At 45.7% G+C, this 21,136-nt stretch overlaps 1 protein-coding gene across 1 annotated transcript; it reads left to right on the top strand.

The window, feature by feature from the left end:
• The first annotated feature begins 1,834 nt into the window (after positions 1–1,834).
• Positions 1,835–18,983, top strand: LOC140198241 (tubulin beta chain). The gene is made up of 4 exons (XM_072259291.1): positions 1,835–1,990; positions 10,828–10,936; positions 11,932–12,042; positions 13,329–18,983. Exons 1-4 carry the CDS (start codon positions 1,934–1,936, stop codon positions 14,387–14,389), a joined length of 1,338 nt encoding a protein of 445 aa, XP_072115392.1. The 5' UTR covers positions 1,835–1,933; the 3' UTR covers positions 14,390–18,983.
• The last annotated feature ends 2,153 nt before the right edge of the window (positions 18,984–21,136 follow it).

Below are 21,136 nucleotides of genomic sequence, written 5' to 3'. Positions count from 1 at the left end.
TTATTATCAAGGTACATATGTGTCACCATATATATAGGCATCCGTTAGTCTCGTGAAATCATGGATTTGCGCCTTGGAAGGTTTCCAGGGCAAGGTTGCAGGGAAGATTGGCAGTTACCCATGCTGCAAGTCTCCCCTCTCCACGGCACTGCAAGGCCACTAGGGCCAACACAGCTCAAGGACACAACACGCTACCTCAGCCAAGGCTCGAACTAACAACCTTCAGATCACTAGACAAACGTCTTAACCACTTGGCCACGCGCCAACACAACCCTGAGATTCATTTTTGTCAGCATATTCAGCAAATCTATATAATAGTAACTATAACAGGATTGGTGAAAGATCAACCAGAATGCACAAGGCAATAAACTGTGCAAGGCAAATATAAATAAATAACAATAAATAACGAGAACGTGAGATAACAAGACCAATTAACCAACTTTGGACCGTGGGCGGAAACTGGAGAACCCAGTGGAAAGCCACATGGCCATGGGGAAAAGGTACAAACTTGGAGATAGTGCCTGAATTGAAATCAAGACACCAGTGCCTCGAGCTGTACTAGTGTGGTGCGAGCCGCTATACTACTGTGGTGCCCCTATAGCGGTGGAGGCATGGAAGACCTTTGCCAATGAGGGTTAGAGGCAGATCCATCAGGGACATTGAAGATCAAGTGCTATGTGTTAGATTGATCTTAAGAGTAGGGTTAAAGATTGTCACAACATTGTGGCACATCGATGACAGTAAAATGGAGGGAAGGGTTAGATTAATCTTAGAGTAGGTTAAAGATCGGCATAACATAAAGAGCGTTTGCTGTGCTGTAATTGTTCTATAGCTTCACTGGAGGATACGCGAAGGGGCTGAATAACCCATAAAGTTCCAAATACGCTGCGTGACGCCTCCACAGGTCTTGCAGGTGGTGATAATTTCAGGAAAGGTCTGGGGAACAATTCTTTATTCGAAGGGTGAGAGAACTTTAGAACTTCCTCCCAAATTTTCAATAATGCTTAGTCAATTGTTCATTTCAAATGATCTAATTATTAACAGTAAGGGGAACAAGAAAAAGGCTGGTAAATGGAGTGAATTCATAGTTCATCCAGAAACCACTTGACGGCCTAGGGCTAGCCTGTGTTCCTACGATGTCTGACAAGTTCTTCTCACAAAGCTCAAAATTCCATCAGTTTTTTAAATGATTCATTTTCGTCGCCACAGCGGAAGGATATCGAAGTGCATTCCTGATGTAGCATCAATTCGTTGTTAACGTGTCTCATTTCAAAGATGTTTTATTCATGCAATTTGCAAAGGCAATGCATTCTTACGTCACTATTCGTAGTACAACAGATTGAAATCGTCCCGCACAACGCACGGTTGGGTAACTCGTTCTACTTTATTAATCTTACATACATTGATATCTGTCTCAGAAAATAGGAGGGATGTGACAGGAAACATGGAAAACAGCCACCATCCCGTGTTTTAACAATAACTGGCTCATTCAATCACAATAAAGTAGAAAGGATGGTGGCAATAACGTCTGATTAACCTGTTCTCGGCCACATTCAGCAGTATTAAAAGAAATGGCATCTTAACCACAGGGAGAACTGGACTTGACTTCACAAAACTAACGCGTCTGAACACAAAAGCACCCAAGTCGCACATGTGGACCCGAGGGTCGATAGAAAGAATGCCCCACGACTCCCGGGCACCCGACATGACGTCACCCGGTTAATTACTGCAACACTTTGCGTCCAATAGCGGAGCCTCTACAACCCCACGTGCTCACCACGGTCCAATAGGAAGGGGCGCCTCGTTGTGGTGGCGCCACCGCGTTTATAAGCTTTGTTGGGAGCCGGCTTCGGGAACTGTTAGCAGCGCAGTTACTCTGTAACGACCAGATATTCATTGCAAGCTTCTTTAAAAAAAAGTTAATAAGTTTACCATGCGGGAGATCGTGCACGTACAAGCTGGGCAATGTGGCAACCAGATCGGGGCCAAGGTAAATATGTATCCGTGACATTTAGTATGGTATTTTTTAATCCCCACCAGTGATACATATTTGCATACAATAGCCTTGCTGTGGAAATTTTGTAATTAAAGAATATCATTTATTTTAATAAATATATTATTGAAGCTTCCAATGAAAAGCTGATTTGTCTGGAGGGCTTTTTGCTAAAATACATCACAGGTGTCGATTTACACGTGGGTGAGGCAGTAGCACCGTTGGAATTTGAAACGCAAATGCTTTATCAATCGGTGTCTGCTCGAAAATAGTCCACGTAAACCTGGGATGAAATGCGGATAAAACTATTAATGCGGCTTATTAAAGCCATGAAAGTAATTAATCCTCGGTATAGATCATCGCGACCTGCAGCTCCTCGAGAGTGCATTTTGCAAAATTTTATTTTTCGGGCATTTCAGTTATTGTCAAAAAACTATCGAACGATAATTATCGCGATTTTGAGGTAATTAGTGGAAAGATTGTTAAACAGTAACCGCAGCGACATTGCAATTGAGGTATTTTTGACTTTTTTTAAAAAAAGCTGCGGGAAAGGAGTAAATGGAAATGGAAAATTCTCGTCTCGGTACGCCACCCTCTCGACGAGGCGCGGGCGCAGATGCTGGAGGAAAATCTAGGATACCATTTCTCTGAGAATTTTTGAGAAACATCCAGGTTCCTTGCATTAGAGTGAATGGAAAGGGAGTACTTGGAAAAAAATTGGAGTTCCTTTGTTGAATTTTTGTAAGTGGGGGAGGGGCAGTGCGTGAAAGAAATCGCCCTCCTGATACAGCCGGGGATAGGAAATGCATTCCAATCCTCGAGGGTGGTCGTGCCATTATTTTGTGCTTGCAACCCGATCTGAGATTTTCTTTTGCATTTTTGAAATGGAGAGGAAGTAACTGTAGTAATTTGCATTAATTGGATTGGTCAGAGTGCGTTGGAGGGAATCGCACCCGTTGCGGGCGCGCCAATAAGTGCATTAGCCAATGGAGTAAACGGAATGTGGCGCCAAACGGTTGGTATTTCGAATTTAAATCTTGTCCAGAAGAGCGCCCGTCTTCCTCTCTCCCCCCTCCTCCGCGATCCGACTGCTATCAAAGGTATGGGGCTTGCACATTTTCTTGTTGCAGCCATGAATGATTAAATACGTTCAATCCCCAAGGCGGTGCGGTTGACCCTGGGATAAAGGTTTTTGCAAATTTAAATATTTTTTGCTTAGTCGGTTTTTATTTCAAGGTGAAAGAAAACGTGAGCGGCTTTTTTTTGCTGAAACTTGGATTGATCAGTGCGGTGACTGTTAACCAGAATGCTGCAGTGCATATAAGTTGCACCTAATTGTGCGTTTCACATAAATTCATTTTGTATACAACTATTGCCCATCCTCCGGAAAAACCGCAGAGGTTTTGCAACACGTGTTCATTCAGACCTCGTTGCTATAGTAATTACTTTACGTTTTATTTAATAATGCCTTGTTCGTTCCTTACGCCGAATTTTTTTTTAAACATAATTCTGAATAGTTCCTGTTTGAGGTAGCCAGTTCCCTTTTTGGAAAGTAGCTGTTGAATAGACCAGTGAAACTAATAAATGATTTGTAAGACAAGATTTTGTGTCTGTATTTATTGAACTGTCAGACTTGTAGTTCTACACTCTGCACTAATGTCCGCTAATCTCCCCTTCATTTGGTGAAGAATTGATCTTATGACTTGAATTTCTCCAAACTAGTTTTAAGACATTATGAAATTCATAAAATGTCTGTGGGTAAAAAGCTTGAGGCTTGAATCTTTCTGGTTGGAGCATAGATTCTTGAAGGTCACTACAGTTACCATTGGGGCTGGGCAGTATCTTACATTCCAGAAAATAAAAAAAACTGCTGTGGAAGATGTATATTCGAGTTAATTATGGGATGCTCGAATGCTTTAATTCAGAACAATGGTGAATGTGCACAAGAATTGAAAGTCTAATCACAGAGCTTTTGTTCTGTTACCCCACCCGATGCGTTTTAAAAAATGTCTAACGTGGGATCTGCTCCAGCCAGTGCGCAAACACGGGCTTGAGGACGTGTTAATGAGTTAGAACCTTAGGGATATGATGAGTAGGAAATGAGGGGGTATATAAATGTGTATTTACTGTAATTTCTATCTTTATTTTGTATTGATTGTGCGATATTTCAAATTGGTGCCCGTGATATTAAACCTGATTGTGATAGTCTATTTTGGACCCACCCATCTCGGAGTGGTGAGTCTCAGTGGAAGTCCACAATGAGTAATGTTGATAGTCACGGCATGTGGTGAGTTGGTTTCAGTGTGTCAGTTGCTTGTGGAAATGAAAAGGTTTCCAGTTCAGCTGGGAATGGATATAGGTATGCTGATCATTAGGATGGTACCTCACCACCTGGGACATGCTCTTATTACTACCATTAGGGAGGCAGTACAGGAGCCTGAAGAAACTCACCCCTCTGCCATCAATTTTCTGAATGGTCTTCCCATTACCTTAGAATTTTCTCCTCTTTATTCATTATAACTTGTATTTTTGTTCCGTTATTCTGCTGCAAGAGAACAGATGTCTTACACCAGACTCAAATCTAAAATCTCATCAAAAGATAATGGATAGGTCAGCGCTTTTTTTTTTGAACTCCTAAACTGGAACTCAATACCTAAAGCTGGAAGCTCACTCTGGTGAGCTAATACCAGCCTATTTAATATAATATCCAGTTTTATCTACCGCCTTTGTCAATTTTTTTTGTGTATTTCTGCATGGTTGCACTTTATCCCGTTGTAAAGCACTTTGCACTACACGGGAAAAGCGCTGGAGTAATAAGTTATTGTAATAAAGATATTTTCTCAAGGTGATTGCCCACCACTTGACCATGTCTGTTTTTTCCCAGCTAGGGCAGGAGCTAGCCTACTACAAAATAATTATAGTATGGTTGTAAATGCAACAGATATTTATATACTGTCACAATCTCATGCTAATTGTCCTCACCATTGATAAACAGCGACTGCAGTTAACCTGGTGTACTAGTTACTGGGCTGAGGATGCATCTTGGCCAGACCAGCCTCTGCACATTGCGGTCGGTCCCTCAAGGTTGGACGGCTTGTTGTGACCTGGCAGCTGATTCGGCTCGGATTGCTTCGCACTAGATTGTACTCCAGGCTAGTGTTGTACCAGCAGGTGTTCCAGTTTTGGACTGAATCCCAACCCTGCAAATGCCAGCTTCAGCTTATGCTTTGAGAAGAACCCCAGCCTTCCTGTGTTTAATATCATTAGAGGAAGTTTTATTTTTGAAAATGAATTGGTTGCTTGCATTCTAAATTGAAGCCTTTATACCATTTATTTAGAGATAGTGTGGGATGTGCCCTTCCAGCCCAAAGCACGGCACTGTCCAGCAACTCACCTGGTTTATCTCAGGGAATTTACAATGGCAATTAAGACAATAAGATATCAGAGTATAATTGGGCCATTGAATCTCCTTTGCCATTCCATCGTGGCTGATTTATTACTGATCGCAACCCCATTCTCCTGCCTTCTCTCTGTACCTTAGGCGTCGTGACTTAGAATTGACCTACTAACTGGTACACCTTTGGTCTATGGGAGGAAATGAGCACCCGGGGTAACCCAAACGTTAACAAGGCGAACAAACAAACTGATGCCGCAATTGACCTCTGAACTCCGATGCCACAAGCTGTAATTGCATTGCACCAGCCACTGGTTGAGCTGAGTGAATGTCAGCCCTGTCTTCCACTGATCTAGAAGCTACAGTATGACGATAGTTAATGGGTAATATCTATAATAAATTGTTCAGAGGTGTTCTGAAGCTTTCCCCAACTGAGTAAAGGCACTAATCACAATTTTTTTTAATATTCAGGCCATTAATTTTTTTTCAGAGCAATTAAAAAGTCCTTGCAGTGTTGAAGCTAGACAATGTGTGGGCTGATTCTCTCCCATACTGGGTGGGTGACTGAACAACTATATAGCAGTACGATGGTCTGGTGGGTAGTGCTGCGGTGATTCAGGTTTAATTCTTTGCCTGTAGAGTTATCCCCTCTCCGGTGATGAATGATAGACCTGGCTTCCCCCTGCACCCAAAAAGCATGCTGGTTGGTCACTGATGGGAGAATTGGTGCATTTATTGGGCAGGATAGGTTGCAGAGAAAAGTTTGGGTGGGCAGGATTACTGAGCTGGCAGACCCTCAGCCAAATGGCCCTTGTTTTGTGAGGGGAAACTGACTTGGAGCATTTCTATCAGCAGCAGCAATGATCAGGGGCTGCTGGAAGGGTTTGGGAATTTATGTACACAGTTGCCCCCAGAAATAGGTGACTGGTAGTGGATTGGGATTGGTGGCCAGTTGGTCTGTATCTGGACCTTCCACCCCCACCCCATAGTGACTATGGTTCAGTCTGTAATGTGACACCTGTACCCGTTACTGGGCAATGGGTCTGAGGTGGGTATTTGAGTCATCACCCATGAGATCAGTCTGTGTAGAGAATGCAGATCTGTGTTAAGGGGATCTGAATTTCCCTCAATCTGACTGCACTGACGGCTATTAATAAACCCATCAGGTTCACGGAACCCACCTTCACAGTCCAGACCCTACCTCCTGTAACGGAACACAACACACTCTCTACCGTGGACTTGGTCCTGGTTTAACAGCTTTTCATTGATGCTGCAAGTCCGTTTTTCATTGTCCGTTTACTACATGAGAATATGGTTTAAATGCTTTACAACAGTTAAAAAGCTCAGGACAACTTTATCCCACTTGTCAAACTCTCGAGCAGACCTCCGGACTATGGCCCTCAGTCTTGCTCGTTCGGATCATGTCATCGAGGCGTGCAAGCCTAAACCCAATGACAATGTCATTTATTCTCCATTGTTCTTTTTACTTTTTCCAATATTTTTTATTGATTTGATTTCTGTATAGAAGAATGGAGTTCAGGAGAATACATATTATAAAACAAAAGACAAAATATAATACCAGATACAGTATATTGAATTACATTAACAAACTCTTTATATTCATATAGATTAGATTAATTTGTATTTTAGAATATAAACAATTTTATTAAGAGAAAAGATCTACACCCACTACTAAGTGGAAGCTGTTTGGGATCTGCATTGTTTTTCCTTGTTCTGCCTCAGTGTACTGTGTAATGGTTGGATCTGCATGCAAGGCAATCTCACTGTATCTTGGTACACGTGACGGTAACCGAGAGGGCGTAGTCGCTCCTTTGTGCCTGTTCACCGGTTCCATAAGATACAAAATGATGATTATCTCTTGGCCTCCTTCCCATACTGACACTCCATGTTACTGATTTTCCTGTGCTATCTGAATTGTCACTCTCCGGCTGAAGAAATGGAGCCAGGCTGCCTTGCTCAGATTGACATATTCAATCAGAATGTGCACTTGCTACCCTGATGCTGGTGCGATTGGGTAGCTTACCCAGGCGCCAGAGGCATGTGCTGGAGAACGTGAGATTGTGATCTACAGTAACTGAAGGGCATTTATGGTAAGCCATAGGGAGGGTGAGATTTCGATGTACAGTAATTTGAAGAATGGGTCTCACCAGTTGTAGCTGTGAGGACTACACAGGCATCTGACATGGAGTTACTTGGTCTGTACATATACACTGACCTACGCTAATGTGGATAGGGTGGGGCAGGACAAGAAGCCAAGGCCAATAGACTTGCTAGTCATTTTAAATTGAGTGCCACAGGAACAAAGCCAAACTGTCTCGCGGCTTTCCTTTGTTAAAATGCAGGAATTTTCAGCTTCCCGAAACCAGACCATTCCAGTCGCGCCCGTTCAGTCATTGTTGGCTTTGCAGAGCACAACATGCTGGAAATGGTGCATCAGAAAGGAGCCTTTTGTCTCCGTCCTTTGTTTTATTTTGGCTGTTTTTTGTGCTGCTGCTGAAGCTCGGTCTGCAAGGGTCTGGGTGTAAATTTCTTTTTATCGGTCACCAGGACGGTGCTTGCTGTGGTCGAGCTATCTCCTGTGAGATGCTGCACTCGTGCCCCATGTCCGCAAGATTTTAACCCCTCCCTTGCCCTGTTCCACCTGCTGGTTGGGGTGCGGGGGATTTATTTTCCTCCAGACTCTAATAAACCTGGACGGTGACTTGTTGGGAGGGGGGAAAGCAGCAGGTCGAGAGGAAACGCAATACTGGTGGCACTTGGGTATTCCGATTATTTGTGGGCATATTTCCCAGTGGAAATGCCATCTCTCTAACCCAGTCCCTCTCATCTGGCAACTTCACACGGCCCTGACAGTTCTGCCACCTGCATTGAGATCACAAGTCATAGGAGCTGAGTTAGACCATTCAGCCCATTGAGTCTTCTGCTATCTCATCATGGCTGATTTATTTTCCCCCCAATCCTATTCTTGTCATCTTCCTATAACCTTTGACACCTTTACTAATCAAGAACCTATCAACCTCTGCTTTAAATGTACCCATTGTCCCTTAAGACATGGAAAAATGACAGTGTTAAGGTTATCAGGAATGGTTTTAAAATGCAGGTAGACTGGGGGAAAACCAAGTTGCTGTTGGATCCCAGTAGAGGGAATTTGCGGAATGCCTGTGAGATGGGTTTTTTTGGGCAACTTGTGGTTGAGTCTGTAAGGGAAAGGCAGTTGTGGATTGGGTGCTGTACTGGCGTTAATTTAGCAGTAACCAGTTAATTCACAGCCACACCTGTGGGAAGAAACCGGAGTAGTTGCGGAGTATTTGATGTTTTACTGAAGGTCAGGGTTGAACTATTATTGTAATCCTTTCTGTGGCACTGCTGCTACTTTTAAATCCTAGCCGATTTGGGATTTTCTTGCTCAAAGGTTTTGTTTGGACCATCGAACAATTGCTTACGCCAGCATGAGAAGGTGCAGGAGCCTCCTGGCTATTGAAGGCTGACCAATGTGAAATGGTGCATTTTGACTTGTTAGTTTTAACCTTGATGAGGTAGGAGCAGATGTAGGTCACTTGGTACCTGGAGACAGTTGTCTTTAAGAACTGTCAGATCTGGCTGAAAGTTAGATCTACCTGCTGAAGACATGGCAAGCATTTGCATGTGAAACCAATTACGTTTTGAAGAGACTTGATCTTGCAGCAACTTTAACGTGCAGAAGTCATTTCCTTCTTCCCGGTACCTTCTGTAGAAGTGAGTTCACTGCTTCCCTCTCTGTTCCTGACTGTCTTTGAACAATGTGCTATTTATAAATCAACCAAGTGTTCCTGCCTTGCCCTGGCTGATCTGAACCCAGTCCTTTTACATTCATAGCAACATGACAGTTTCACAAGCGGCTTATAAAATGCCCATCCTGTTTCCCAGCACCCATCCCTCCCCCTCATGCCTGCTCACTCATGCTTGCTTGGTCTCCTAGCAAGCTGAAGTCCAGCATTGTAGCCTCCCAGACCAGCACAATGCTGTGTCTCGCCGGTACTTGGGTCTGTGGCCAGGGAGTGATCTCATACACTGTCAGAGCCTCAGCACTGCACCAATCAGGTGTCTGAAATATGGAATGAATAGTTCCCTGCGTATGTGCTGCCTGACCGCAGCTCCTGCAGCATTTGGTGTTTGCACGTTTACTCATTCCCCAATTGTTCCTTGTCCAGTGGTTGTGTGTGTTGGGAAGAAGGGCTGGTGTCCTAATTAGCCTAATTTCTTTGATATCAGCAGTGAGCTAAATGCTCCCCTCCACCGTCAGCCCATAGCATCCAACTGTATCAGTAGCTAAGTGGCCTTAAGGGCAGTCTCCTGCTCCGGGAGGCAGCGGGGTGGGGCGGGTTCATTCAGCTGAGTGTGGTCCCACCGGAAAGATGCATTTGCCTTGGTTTCTCATGTGAACCAGACTTGCCCATCTGACAGATTGGCTGAGCAGAGAGTGAATGTTCACACTACGGGGCGGTGGGGAGGGGGAGAGAGGTGATGATGCTTAGATCCAAGCTTTTGGTAGAGGTGTTGATTAGGATTTTATTATGATTGAGATTGTGTCTGAAGGGATTAGCAAGGCACAATTTTATTTAAGGGATGATTGCAACTCAAAGGGCTGCACGGCCCTTCAATCCCCTGCAACCCTAATCGCGGGACAATTTACGACCGATTAATCTGCCTGCGAGGGCTTTGGGTTGTGGAAGGAAGCCGCAGGACCCAGAGGAGATGCACACATTCCACAGGGGAGCACCTACAGATCCCTTGGAGGATGCCAATTAGAATTCTGATCCCCAAGCTGTGGTAGTGCCACACTATCTTTTATGCCACCATAGCGTAACCTAGGTTTAATGAGAGCACTGGAGGAATTGCTGGGTTTTGGACAAGGGCAGGGGTAGCAGATCCATGGGACCACACTAATTGATTGAATTGGTTATTGACCAGCTTTATTTGTCCAATGGACATTGAAAGAGTGAAGTGTGGGGCTCAAGTCTACAACCAACAGTCTGGGGATTGTCCTGGGGCAGTTTGCCTGTGTCGCTCAGCTTTCAGCGCTGGCACAGCATGGCCATACTTGCTCACCCTGACCCATACATCTTTGGAGTGTAAGGGGTAACCAGTAAAAGAGGGGGAGTGTACAAATGGCTGACAAACGGTTGCAAACTGAAACATGATCAATAATGGCTGCTATTATAAGGTGTTGTGCTAGTATGCTGCCACTTTCTTGATTTGGAGATGCTCTCCCCTAGCCTCTACTAACAGCACAAGGAGGTGACATCTTGAAAATGTTGGAAAATGTTCTTATCCAGTACAGATCAACCTGCAGTGGATTGGAACTGCGATCAAGATGTAGTTGATAGCTTGTTCTTTGTTTCTGTAGCTGGATCTAACTTGCCCTCTGTCTCCTCCACAGTTCTGGGAAGTGATCAGTGATGAACATGGCATTGACCCCACTGGCACCTACCACGGAGACAGTGACCTCCAGCTGGACCGCATCAATGTCTACTACAATGAGGCAACAGGTATGGGTTTCTAGGAGGTGGGGGCATTGTACTTGGGGAAGCTGGAGTGGGGCTTTGAAGGAGCTGATCATGACCTAAGGAAATGCTGAAGATGCTGCAAGTCCAGAGTAACACACAAAATGCTGGACCAACTCAACATGTCAGAGGGATAGAAGGTTGATGGAACCTGTGGACTTTATTCCTCTCCATAGATGTTGCCTGAGTTCCTCTATATTGTTTTGTGAATGTAACTCAGCAGGAGCTATCTTGGTTCCGCTAAATAAATACCAACTCTTAACTCAGTGATCCAAGGCTAGCTAGATGTTCCTGGCCTAGGTGCTTTGTTGGCATCTGTGAAGGTGGCCAGGAACTCGAGGAATGAATAATGCTGGATCTGATCCACAGGTTCTTATGAAGTCAAGAATGCAACTTGGGATTTTATGAAGTATTACATAAAATGGGCAAAGAAATGAGGCAAAGGTTGTGCTTGTCTCTTGAACAATATGCCTATGATCACAATTAACCTGATTCAAGTGGTGTGACACCTGCTATAGAAAAACTAAGAAACTTAAAAGTACAGAACCAGCTGTGCTGCAATTAATTGCGAAATTTACTGAATAGATACACATGTAGAGGCGAATACTAGAAAAATAACAATTCCGCTCCCTAATCCAACAGTGTCTGAGATTGGAAAGTGTAACTTTGTGTTTTCCCCATGTCCTTGTCCTGTTTATGACATGGTATTGGTCATTGAGATGCCTAGGGCTGCTTTATCAAAGGGTAATGTCATGGTCATGTATCTAATGTTGACCACATAGTTATATTGGGATCATTCTGTTGGACCCTTTAGCTGAGGAAATTGCATCACAGTGGACTCTGCAGTGGTTACTACAGGGAGGGGAGGTGATCAGGTTAAGTTTAAGGTTATGGATTAATCCTAAGAGGGGGGGCTGTTCCTTGTAGAGAATCTTAATGAAATACTTTTTTTTACAAATTCTCTTTTTTTTTTCTCTCAGGGGGAAAATATGTTCCTCGGTCAATTCTGGTTGACCTGGAGCCTGGCACCATGGACTCTGTTCGTTCTGGCCCATTCGGGCAGATCTTCAGACCAGATAACTTCGTGTTTGGTGAGTGCAAGCTTGTTGACTTCAGTTAACTTTGACTGTGGGGGCATTGAGGGTGTATTGCAGCTCTTAAAACCCCGCAGAGTACCCCACATGGAGTATTGTGTTCAGTTCTAGGAAGGACGTGGAAGTGGTGCAGAGGAGGTTTACCAGGATGCTGCCTGGATGAGCAGGCAGGTTTTGAGGATGGGTTGAGCAAGCTCGGGCTTTATTCCCCAGCGTGAAGGAGGATGAGGGGGGACTTGAAATGTACAAGATAACAGCCGGAGGTTTTCCTAGGGTGGAAATGGTTAATGTGAAAGGGCAGACAGAGTGCTAAGTCCTGAAACACACTGCTGTGGTAGTGGTAGGTTAGTGATAGTGCTGCATGTTGAATTGAGGGAAGCGTGAGCACAACTTGCATCCTGGACAACCCCTTTCCCTTCACATGCCAGGTTGTGTGGGCTTTGTTCCATTGTGTTCAATACAGTGGCAATGCACTACTTCTGAGAAGCCTCACAGGAATGTTAAACTGAAACTCGGGTCTGCTTTGAAGTGCAATTCGGGGGTAGTGGCCCCTCTCGCCCTAGTCTCGTCAGTCGGATCTATCACAGCGATTTCCCTTCTCTAGCCCCCTCCCCCCCACCCGAACCCCATCTAAGTATGTAAAGCCGTGACTGTGCTTTGCTGAAATGCTGAGTGACCCTGTGTAAACTTGCAAGTGCCAGTGTTTCCTTGTGTCTTCAGATTAGAGTGATGGGTGAACTGACAGTTGTCTTGAGTGGATTCCCAGGCTACAATTAATGGTGGAGTGTTGGAATTGTGCTTCAAGTTCTTGGAATGTGCAAGATCCTAGAATTCAGGTCCCCTTTACGCCCCCGGTCATTTCTGATGTGGGGTGGTTGTGTTCCCAGAATGAACCATATTGTGATATTTGTCCCCATCCTCACACCAAGTGTGAGACATCAGGATTGAGGGTCTTTGCATAAAGGGTGAGGATGGTTTTCTTCCACCAGGGGGGTGGTGAATCTGGCACAACAGAGGGCTGTGGTGGCTGTCATTGGGTACATTTTAAGGCGGAGATTAGGTTCTTAGTGAAGGTTAACGTGGAATGGGGTTGGGGTAGTGTGGAGAAATCAGCCATGGTTTTGAATGGCAGACTTGAAGGGCCAAATGGATTAATTCTCATATCTGGTAGGTGTTGTTTGGCAGTGGAGTGTGACCAGATACAGATTCTAGTATGATTGTGTGCCTAGGGGAAACGGTGGCTTTATTTGTCCTGCTGACACAGATTCTTGCTTGCTTTACAGGGCAGAGTGGCGCTGGGAACAACTGGGCCAAGGGCCACTATACGGAGGGCGCGGAGTTGGTGGACTCCGTCCTGGATGTCGTGCGGAAGGAGGCGGAGAGCTGCGACTGCCTGCAGGGCTTCCAGCTGACCCACTCGCTGGGTGGGGGCACCGGCTCGGGCATGGGCACCCTGCTCATCAGCAAGATCCGGGAGGAGTACCCGGACCGCATCATGAACACCTTCAGCGTGGTGCCCTCGCCCAAGGTGTCCGACACGGTGGTGGAGCCCTACAACGCCACCCTCTCCGTCCACCAGCTGGTGGAGAACACGGACGAGACCTACTGCATCGACAACGAGGCCCTCTACGACATCTGCTTCCGCACCCTGAAGCTGACCACCCCCACCTACGGGGACCTCAACCACCTGGTCTCTGCCACCATGAGCGGCGTCACCACCTGCCTCCGCTTCCCGGGCCAGCTCAACGCTGACCTGCGCAAGCTGGCGGTCAACATGGTCCCCTTCCCCCGCCTCCACTTCTTCATGCCGGGCTTCGCCCCCCTCACCAGCCGCGGCAGCCAGCAGTACCGTGCTCTGACGGTGCCTGAGCTCACTCAGCAGGTGTTCGACGCCAAGAACATGATGGCGGCCTGTGACCCACGCCACGGGCGCTACCTCACCGTGGCGGCTGTCTTCCGCGGCCGCATGTCCATGAAGGAAGTCGACGAGCAGATGCTCAACGTCCAGAACAAGAACAGCAGCTACTTTGTGGAGTGGATCCCCAACAACGTGAAGACCGCTGTCTGTGACATCCCGCCCCGCGGCCTCAAGATGGCAGTCACCTTCATCGGCAACAGCACCGCCATCCAGGAGCTCTTCAAGCGCATCTCCGAGCAGTTCACCGCCATGTTCCGCCGCAAGGCTTTCCTCCACTGGTACACGGGCGAGGGGATGGACGAGATGGAGTTCACGGAGGCCGAGAGCAACATGAACGACCTCGTGTCAGAGTACCAGCAGTACCAGGACGCCACAGCAGAGGAGGAGGGAGAATTCGAAGAGGAGATCGAGCAAGATGAGGCTTAAACAAAAACCCCCTTTTCTTTTTTTTTCCCTGTACATAATGCATTCTTTTTAAATTGTGTAAATGAGTAAGATTTGTGGGCTTTTACAGGCTTTGCAGGGCTCGAGTTTAAAATCTTGCACAAGACAAACAATGACCAATGAGGTGCTGTAATGTAAAGCTCGAGTCACAATCCCAAATCCGAGCAAATTATCACCCCAAGTCCCAGTGCGTGTCCAAATCGAAATCAGCCATGTTTGCTGTGCATTTGTGGGGGTTTCTGTGAGTGGCTTGTTAAGTGTAAATGAAAACCGGGGAGGGAATCCAAAAAAACCTTGAATGTTGAAAATCTGAATTCTGGGGTGGGTGGTGAAGTAACTGGAAAATTGAGTGAATCCAGCCAGCAGCTGCATAGAAGCTGAATGTTCTGTCTGTGCTCTTGGCAATCTGATGTCCATTTTCAGCACTAGTCTGGACTGTGGCCCTCTTAACTCTGAACTCGAGCCCTGTGCTGCAGTATTCCACTGTAAATCTTTTGTTTTGACTGTTTCTGAGCCATTTTATGGTCTAAGGTTATGGAGAGAAGACAGGAGAATGGGGTTAAGGAAGGAAATTATGAGCCGTGATCAAATGGTGGGACAGACTCAATCGATTGAATAGCCTGATTCCGCTCTGATGTCTTGTGGTCTAGTTTTTTTTTCTGTTTCATGATGTTGGATGGCTCCTGTTTGTTACAGCTAGCTGTAAAGTAAGTTTGGCAGTACTTTCCATTGGCACTGGCAAGCATTAGGGATGCAGATGTTCCTAATGAGCACTTGTGCATGAGTGCATGGAAGATCACAATTTGTGGGATTACTGGAAGTGCCTGTCCTGTTCCTGGACAAGTAGTGTTACCTGGTTAGCACCCAGACCTGCAGGGAATTCCTTTAAACAAGATTCCAATGTAGGGAAAAGAATCTTTAGCTGCAATCTAAATATGGGTGGGAAAAACATTGAAGTGTAGACTATCTGTTACCAAACACCTTTTGCTGAGACTTGTGCCTCAATTCTGGCCTGAGTGTGTGTGTGTGTGTCTGTCTCTGTCAGTCGTGGTTGACCATGGGTCCTCTGGTAGTCAATGGTTTGATGAGCAGCGTCGACTGAGGCCGATCTTAGAACAGCAGGCTCTGCCACAGTTGCTGTCTGCTGTGCTCTCCGCTCCTCAAACTGACTCAGGATCACTTTCGCCTTGCTCTAGGTGCTGCTGAAGAGTACCTCGCCATTCGTTGCGGTCATCTGCTGTATCCTCCCAGCACTCTGTGTTGATTTACGGATTTCATGTTGCGCTTGCAGAGGTCCTTGAAGCGAAGCTGGGGTCTACCAACGTTCCTCTTGCCTGTTGCTAGTTCTCGGTAGAGGATGTCCTTTGGCAGTCTACCATCCTTCATACAGCAGACGTGACCCAGCCACCGCAATCTGCATTGTCTTAAAAGTGTGAACATTGTGGGAAGTCCAGCGTGGGAGGAGGACCTCAGAGTTTGGGACTTTGTCTCTCCAGGTGATGTCAGGGATGCGGCGAAGGCTGCGCAGGTGAAAACTGTTGAGTTTCCTCTCCTGTTTGGAGTAGATGGTCCAAGTCTCGCTACCATACAGGAGGGTGCTGATAACACATGCAATGTACAGGGCAGTCTTGGTCTTTGTAGTGAGTTTCAGATTGTCCCAGGCTCGCGAGGAAAATCGAGCAAGGATCGATGCTGCTTTGCTGATAGACCTGTTGATTTCAGCATCGAGGGAGAGAGTGTCGCTAATGGTTGACCCCAAGTATGTGAACTCGTGGACCACTTCTAGATCATAACTGTCAATGGCAATGACTGGTGTCTCCAGTACGTTCTGGGCAGGGACATTTGTTTTCTTTAGGCTGGTGGTAAGCCCGAAGTCCTTGCATGCCTTAGAGAAATGGTCCATGAGAGATTGTAGTTGCTGTTTGGTGTGCGAGGTTATAGCAGCATCATCGGCAAAGAGCATGTCGCGTATTAAGATCTTTCGCACCTTCGTACTTGCTGTCAGGTGCGCAGGGTTGAACAGCCACCCATCAGACCTGGTGTGCATGTAGACGCCTTCTGTCAACGTCCCAAACGCGTGCTTCAATAGCAGAGAGAAGGTGATGCTGAATAATGTTGGGGCCAACATGTATCGTTGTTTGACTCCACTACGAACAGTGAAGGGTTCTGATGAGCTGCCATTGTACTGAACAGTAGCCCTCATGTCATCATGGAATGACTTGATACTTTGGAGTTTTGGGGGACAGCTGATCTTGAGAATCTAAAAGAGCCCATCCCGGCTGACAAACTCGAAAACCTTGGTCAAGTAGTTGAAAGCGACATAGAGGGGTTTCTGTTGCTCCCTGCACTTGTGGAGTTGATGGAGTGAGAAAATCATGTCGACAGTTGACCTTCTTGTGTGAAAACCACATTGGGACTCGGGGTAGACCTGTTCTGCCAGCGTTTGTAGACGTGCCAGAGTTACACGAGCAAAGACTTTACCGACAATACTCCTGTAGTTGTTGCAGTCGCACCTATCACCCTTGTTCTTGTACAAAGTGACTATTTTGGAGTCGCGCATATCCTGTGGTGCGGCTCCTTCCTTCCAGCACTGACAGAGGACCTCGTGTAAAGGTTGGAGGAGTGAGCTCTTGCAGTGTTTGATCAGGTCTGGGAGAATCCCATCATTGCCAGAAGCTTTCCCTGTCAATTGCCTTGCTGAGGTCCTCAATGGTTGGTTCGGAGTCGAGTTTATCCATGACTGGTAGACAATCGATGGCATCAATGGCTGAGCTAACAAGAACATTTTCCCCTCGGGTAGAGCTCAGAGTGGTGGTCTACCCAGTGTTCCATTTGCTTGCTTTTATCGGTGATTATTTCACTGCTGGATGACTTCAGGGGTGCTGTCTTGATCTGCGATGGGCAAAGGGCCGCCTTGATACCATCATACATCGACCTGATGTTTCCTGTCACAGCTGCTGTCTGAATGTCCTCCCTGAGCTGGAGCCAGTACTCATTTGCACTTTGCTTCTAGCAGCTCGAAGTGCCTGGAGTGTTTGGTTGGATGGTGAGTGCTTGTACTCTGAGATCTGCAAGCTTGGCTTTGATGACTGGAGTCATGATGTTGGAATTTGCCTCAAACCAGTCACTGCTCTTTGTGGTCTTTCTTCCAAAAGATGGAGAGTGCTGATTTGTGGATGGTGTTGTGAAGGTATGACTATTGTTCTATTGCAGTATCTCCTTGTGAGGAGGTAGTCATAGCACCCTGTGCTGACTTGGCAGTGTGGTCAACCTTTTCTGACTGTTTCATCTGTTGTGAGGTTTTCCACTATGTTTGAATAATGACTTAAAATCAAGTTGCTAAATTGGTGGAATTTGAGGGTGCAACAGTATGTTGAATGAAACAAATTCCACATTCATGATCTGGGGACAGTTTGATTTGCCACCTTGAACTGTTCACATTACTTGTAAAGCTGCCTGTGTCCTTTTGAGGCAGACAGCATCTGGAGTCTTGCATTTGGGCCTTGAGATATTTCTCCCATGTGAGGTAGTATTGAATCCATTTTATCCCCACTGTTGGAATTGCCCTGAAAAGATGACTTGAAAGTGTGTGTGGGAAGTTGTGGTTATAAATGTTGGTGAGATCTGATGGATTGGGGCATGTGTCAGCATCTCATGCACTTTTGGGCTGGTGTGATGCTAAGCCAACTTTGGTTAGTATCAACATGCCAAAGCTTTAATCTTTCCATGTTTGGCTGCTTTTCCCTTTTGGAAAAACATTGAGTCACCAAGAATAGTCCTAACCTGTCACACTTTCATCACTGACACATCGCATCCTTAATTTGAGACCGATCCCTCCATAATCATGCCAAGTGTTGGTTAATCTGGGACATGGGACCATCGCCAAATCCAAGAGCAAGTACTTGTAAACCCAGGCCACTATAATTTGGCAGTGGGTTGAAGTAAAATTTATCTTGCCCACTTGCTGCTTCTCACAGAAGGGATGCTTGTGATTCCAGTGCCAGTGAGTTTGCCAAACAACCTCCAACCCTGCAGGACTTGTGTTCTGGTCTTTATCCTGTTCTTCATCTTCCATGCTCTGAACTTCAACTGCCTGTGGTTGAAGTAGAGTTATTTGTTGTAATATGCCTGTTGTTTTTTTTAAACCTCCATGTTTTGGTTTATTTGTGGGCTGAGGTGAAGATGGGTGGCATCAGATTTGACTGAAGAACCATGCAAAAGGAAGCAGAGGACCAGTTTTGGTCTGGGGGAGATGAAAGGATTTGATTTGTTGGTGTTTGCTGGTCAGCTAACACCCAGTGGCCAATGAGTTGCAACCATTTTGTAAATGGCAGCTGTGTTTTCCTTTGCTGTTGAGCCAAAACTGTACTGCTTAAAATGTCGACCTGGAAGCTCTCGAGCTTGTTTCCATACTGCTTGCTGAGCACTTTTCAATCTTTGTCTTGTGGATTTTTCTCCATGTTTTTCACCACTTTTAATCTTTTATTTGAATTTTTTTCCTTTGTTTTTTCATATTGAAAAGTGTGGAGCTAGCCTGTTTCTTAACTGACAAATAAACTTTTTTTGCGACTTAAAAGTGGCCTCTGGTTTTTTCTGGATTTTGTTCCTTGAGATTTGAAAGGACATAATGGGGGGGGGGGGGCGGGGATGAAGAAGCTGTATTAATGTGCTTTGCACCTTGTAGTCACTAGGCTTTCAACTAGTTGCTGGGTAAGTTATGGACTTGCAGACAAATTTTGATTGTAAGCTGGAGGTAAAAAAAAAAAATTGGCTGATTATCCTTGGATCATGCTTCCAAAGTTTAAAATTTGGAATCTGGTACCATCAGTTACATTACACGAGGGTTGGAATGCCTTTAACTTTAACTTGAACAAAGACATATGGAAATTATACTGAGGTTAATCAAAGTGCTCATTCTTTGGGTTCTTGAACCAATTGAATTAAATCAGATTTGAAAATGTGATGGGCATCAATCACAAGTTAATCTTTTATAAAACTGCACAGTTCCCTATTGCAGTTAATGAAGTGATTGTAAAGTTTAAAAGTTGCAAAAAGTGATACTGGCATGGAAGGTAGCTAACCTATTAATGATATGGTATCTTTTTACCATTAATAGGCTGAGCTTTTCTTGAGTCTTTTGTCCAGTGTTGCTGAAGGGTGTCCGAGCCGAACACCATGTGCTGCTCTCACCCCATCCTCCCGCCACCCCACTCGGGATAGGGTTCCCCTTGTCCTCGCCTACCGCCCCACCAGCCTCCAGGTCCAACATATAATTCTCTGTAACTTCTGCCACTTCCAACGGGATCCCACCACCAAGCACACCTTTCCCTCCAACACCTCTCTGCTTTCCGCAGGGATCGCTCCTTACGGGACTTGTCCATTTGTTTCTCCCCATCCCTCCCCACTGATCTCCCTCCTGGCACTTATCCTTGTAAGCGGAACAAGTGCTACACATGCCCTTACACTTCCTCCCTTACCACCATTCAGGGCTCCAGCCAGTCCTTCCAGGTGAGGCGACACTTCACCTGTGAGTCGGCTGGGGTGATATACTGTGTCCGGTGCTCCTGATGTGGCCTTCTATATATTGGCGAGACCTGATGCAGACTGGGAGACCATTTCGCTGAACACCTATGCTCTGTCTGCCAGAGAAAGCAGGATCTCCCAGTGGCCACACATTTTAATTCCACATCCTATTCCCATTTTGATATGTCTATCCACGGCCTCTAAAGATGAAGCCACACTCAGGCTGGAGGAACAACACCTTATATTCTGTCTGGGTAGACTCCAACCTGATGGCATGAATATTGACTTCTCTAACTTCGGTTAATGCCCCACCTCCTCTTCGTACCCCATCTGTTGTTTTTTTTTCTCTCTCTGTCCCTCTCGCTATACTCACCCATCCTCTGGGCTTCCCCCCCCTCCCCCTTTTCTTTCTCCCTGGGCCTCCTGTCCCATGATCCTCATATCCCTTTTGCTAATCAACTGTCCAGCTCTTGGCTCCATCCCTCCCCCTCCCCCTTTCAAATCTCTTACTATCTCTTCTTTCAGTTAGTCCTGACAAAGGGTCTCAACTCAAAACGTTGACTGCCTGGCCTGCTGCGTTCACCAGCAACTTTGATGTGTGTTACCATATCTTGCTCACTGGCCTAGCATCTGGGTGAAATGGTGCTGCAGAGCTTTCATCTTAACTGCAGGAGAAGGAAGAAAGTTAATTATTTTGAGGGAAATATGGGGCAAGGGGGAAGCAGTGGTATGTTCATTTGTGTCAATCTAAAAGGGGTTGGGCTTGGTCTTGGTCAGTCCCACGAAAGTGCAGAGGTGTCAGTGATGCTGTATTGTGTCATCCTGGGCAGTTTCTTTAGCATTGAACACAGCTGGCTTCCAAAGCCTAGCAAATTTCTACGGATCATGACGTAGACCGTTAAGACCTGTTGCATTGCTGAACTACACAATGGAAAGGGTGTAGAGGCTTGTAAACTTGGGCACTAGCCTCCCCATCATTGAGGATATCTTCAATGGGTGATGCTTTGAGATGTTGTCATCAGGGCTTCTGACATCAGATTCCTGAATGGTCCATGAATGCTACCTCCTGCACTTAATATTTCTCATAAATCAAAATTCCAAGGTTAAATGTAAATGGAAGTACATATGTCACCATATACAACCCAGATTCATTTTCTTGTGGGCATTCACAGTAAGTACAATGGGGTTTAATTAAAGAGCAATAAA

The sequence above is a fragment of the Mobula birostris genome, chromosome 5 (assembly GCF_030028105.1).
Source record: "Mobula birostris isolate sMobBir1 chromosome 5, sMobBir1.hap1, whole genome shotgun sequence".
Taxonomy (NCBI): Eukaryota; Metazoa; Chordata; class Chondrichthyes; order Myliobatiformes; family Myliobatidae; genus Mobula; species Mobula birostris.
This window is presented reverse-complemented; position numbering and strand designations above follow the sequence as displayed.

Coding starts and splice junctions, on each gene's coding strand:
- LOC140198241 (XM_072259291.1), top strand. CDS start 1,934: ATGCGGGAGATCGTGCACGTACAAGCTGGGCAATGTGGCAACCAGATC. Junction 10,937..11,931: donor CTACTACAATGAGGCAACAG/GTATGGGTTTCT, acceptor TTTTTCTCTCAG/GGGGAAAATATGTTCCTCGG. Junction 12,043..13,328: donor ACCAGATAACTTCGTGTTTG/GTGAGTGCAAGC, acceptor CTTGCTTTACAG/GGCAGAGTGGCGCTGGGAAC.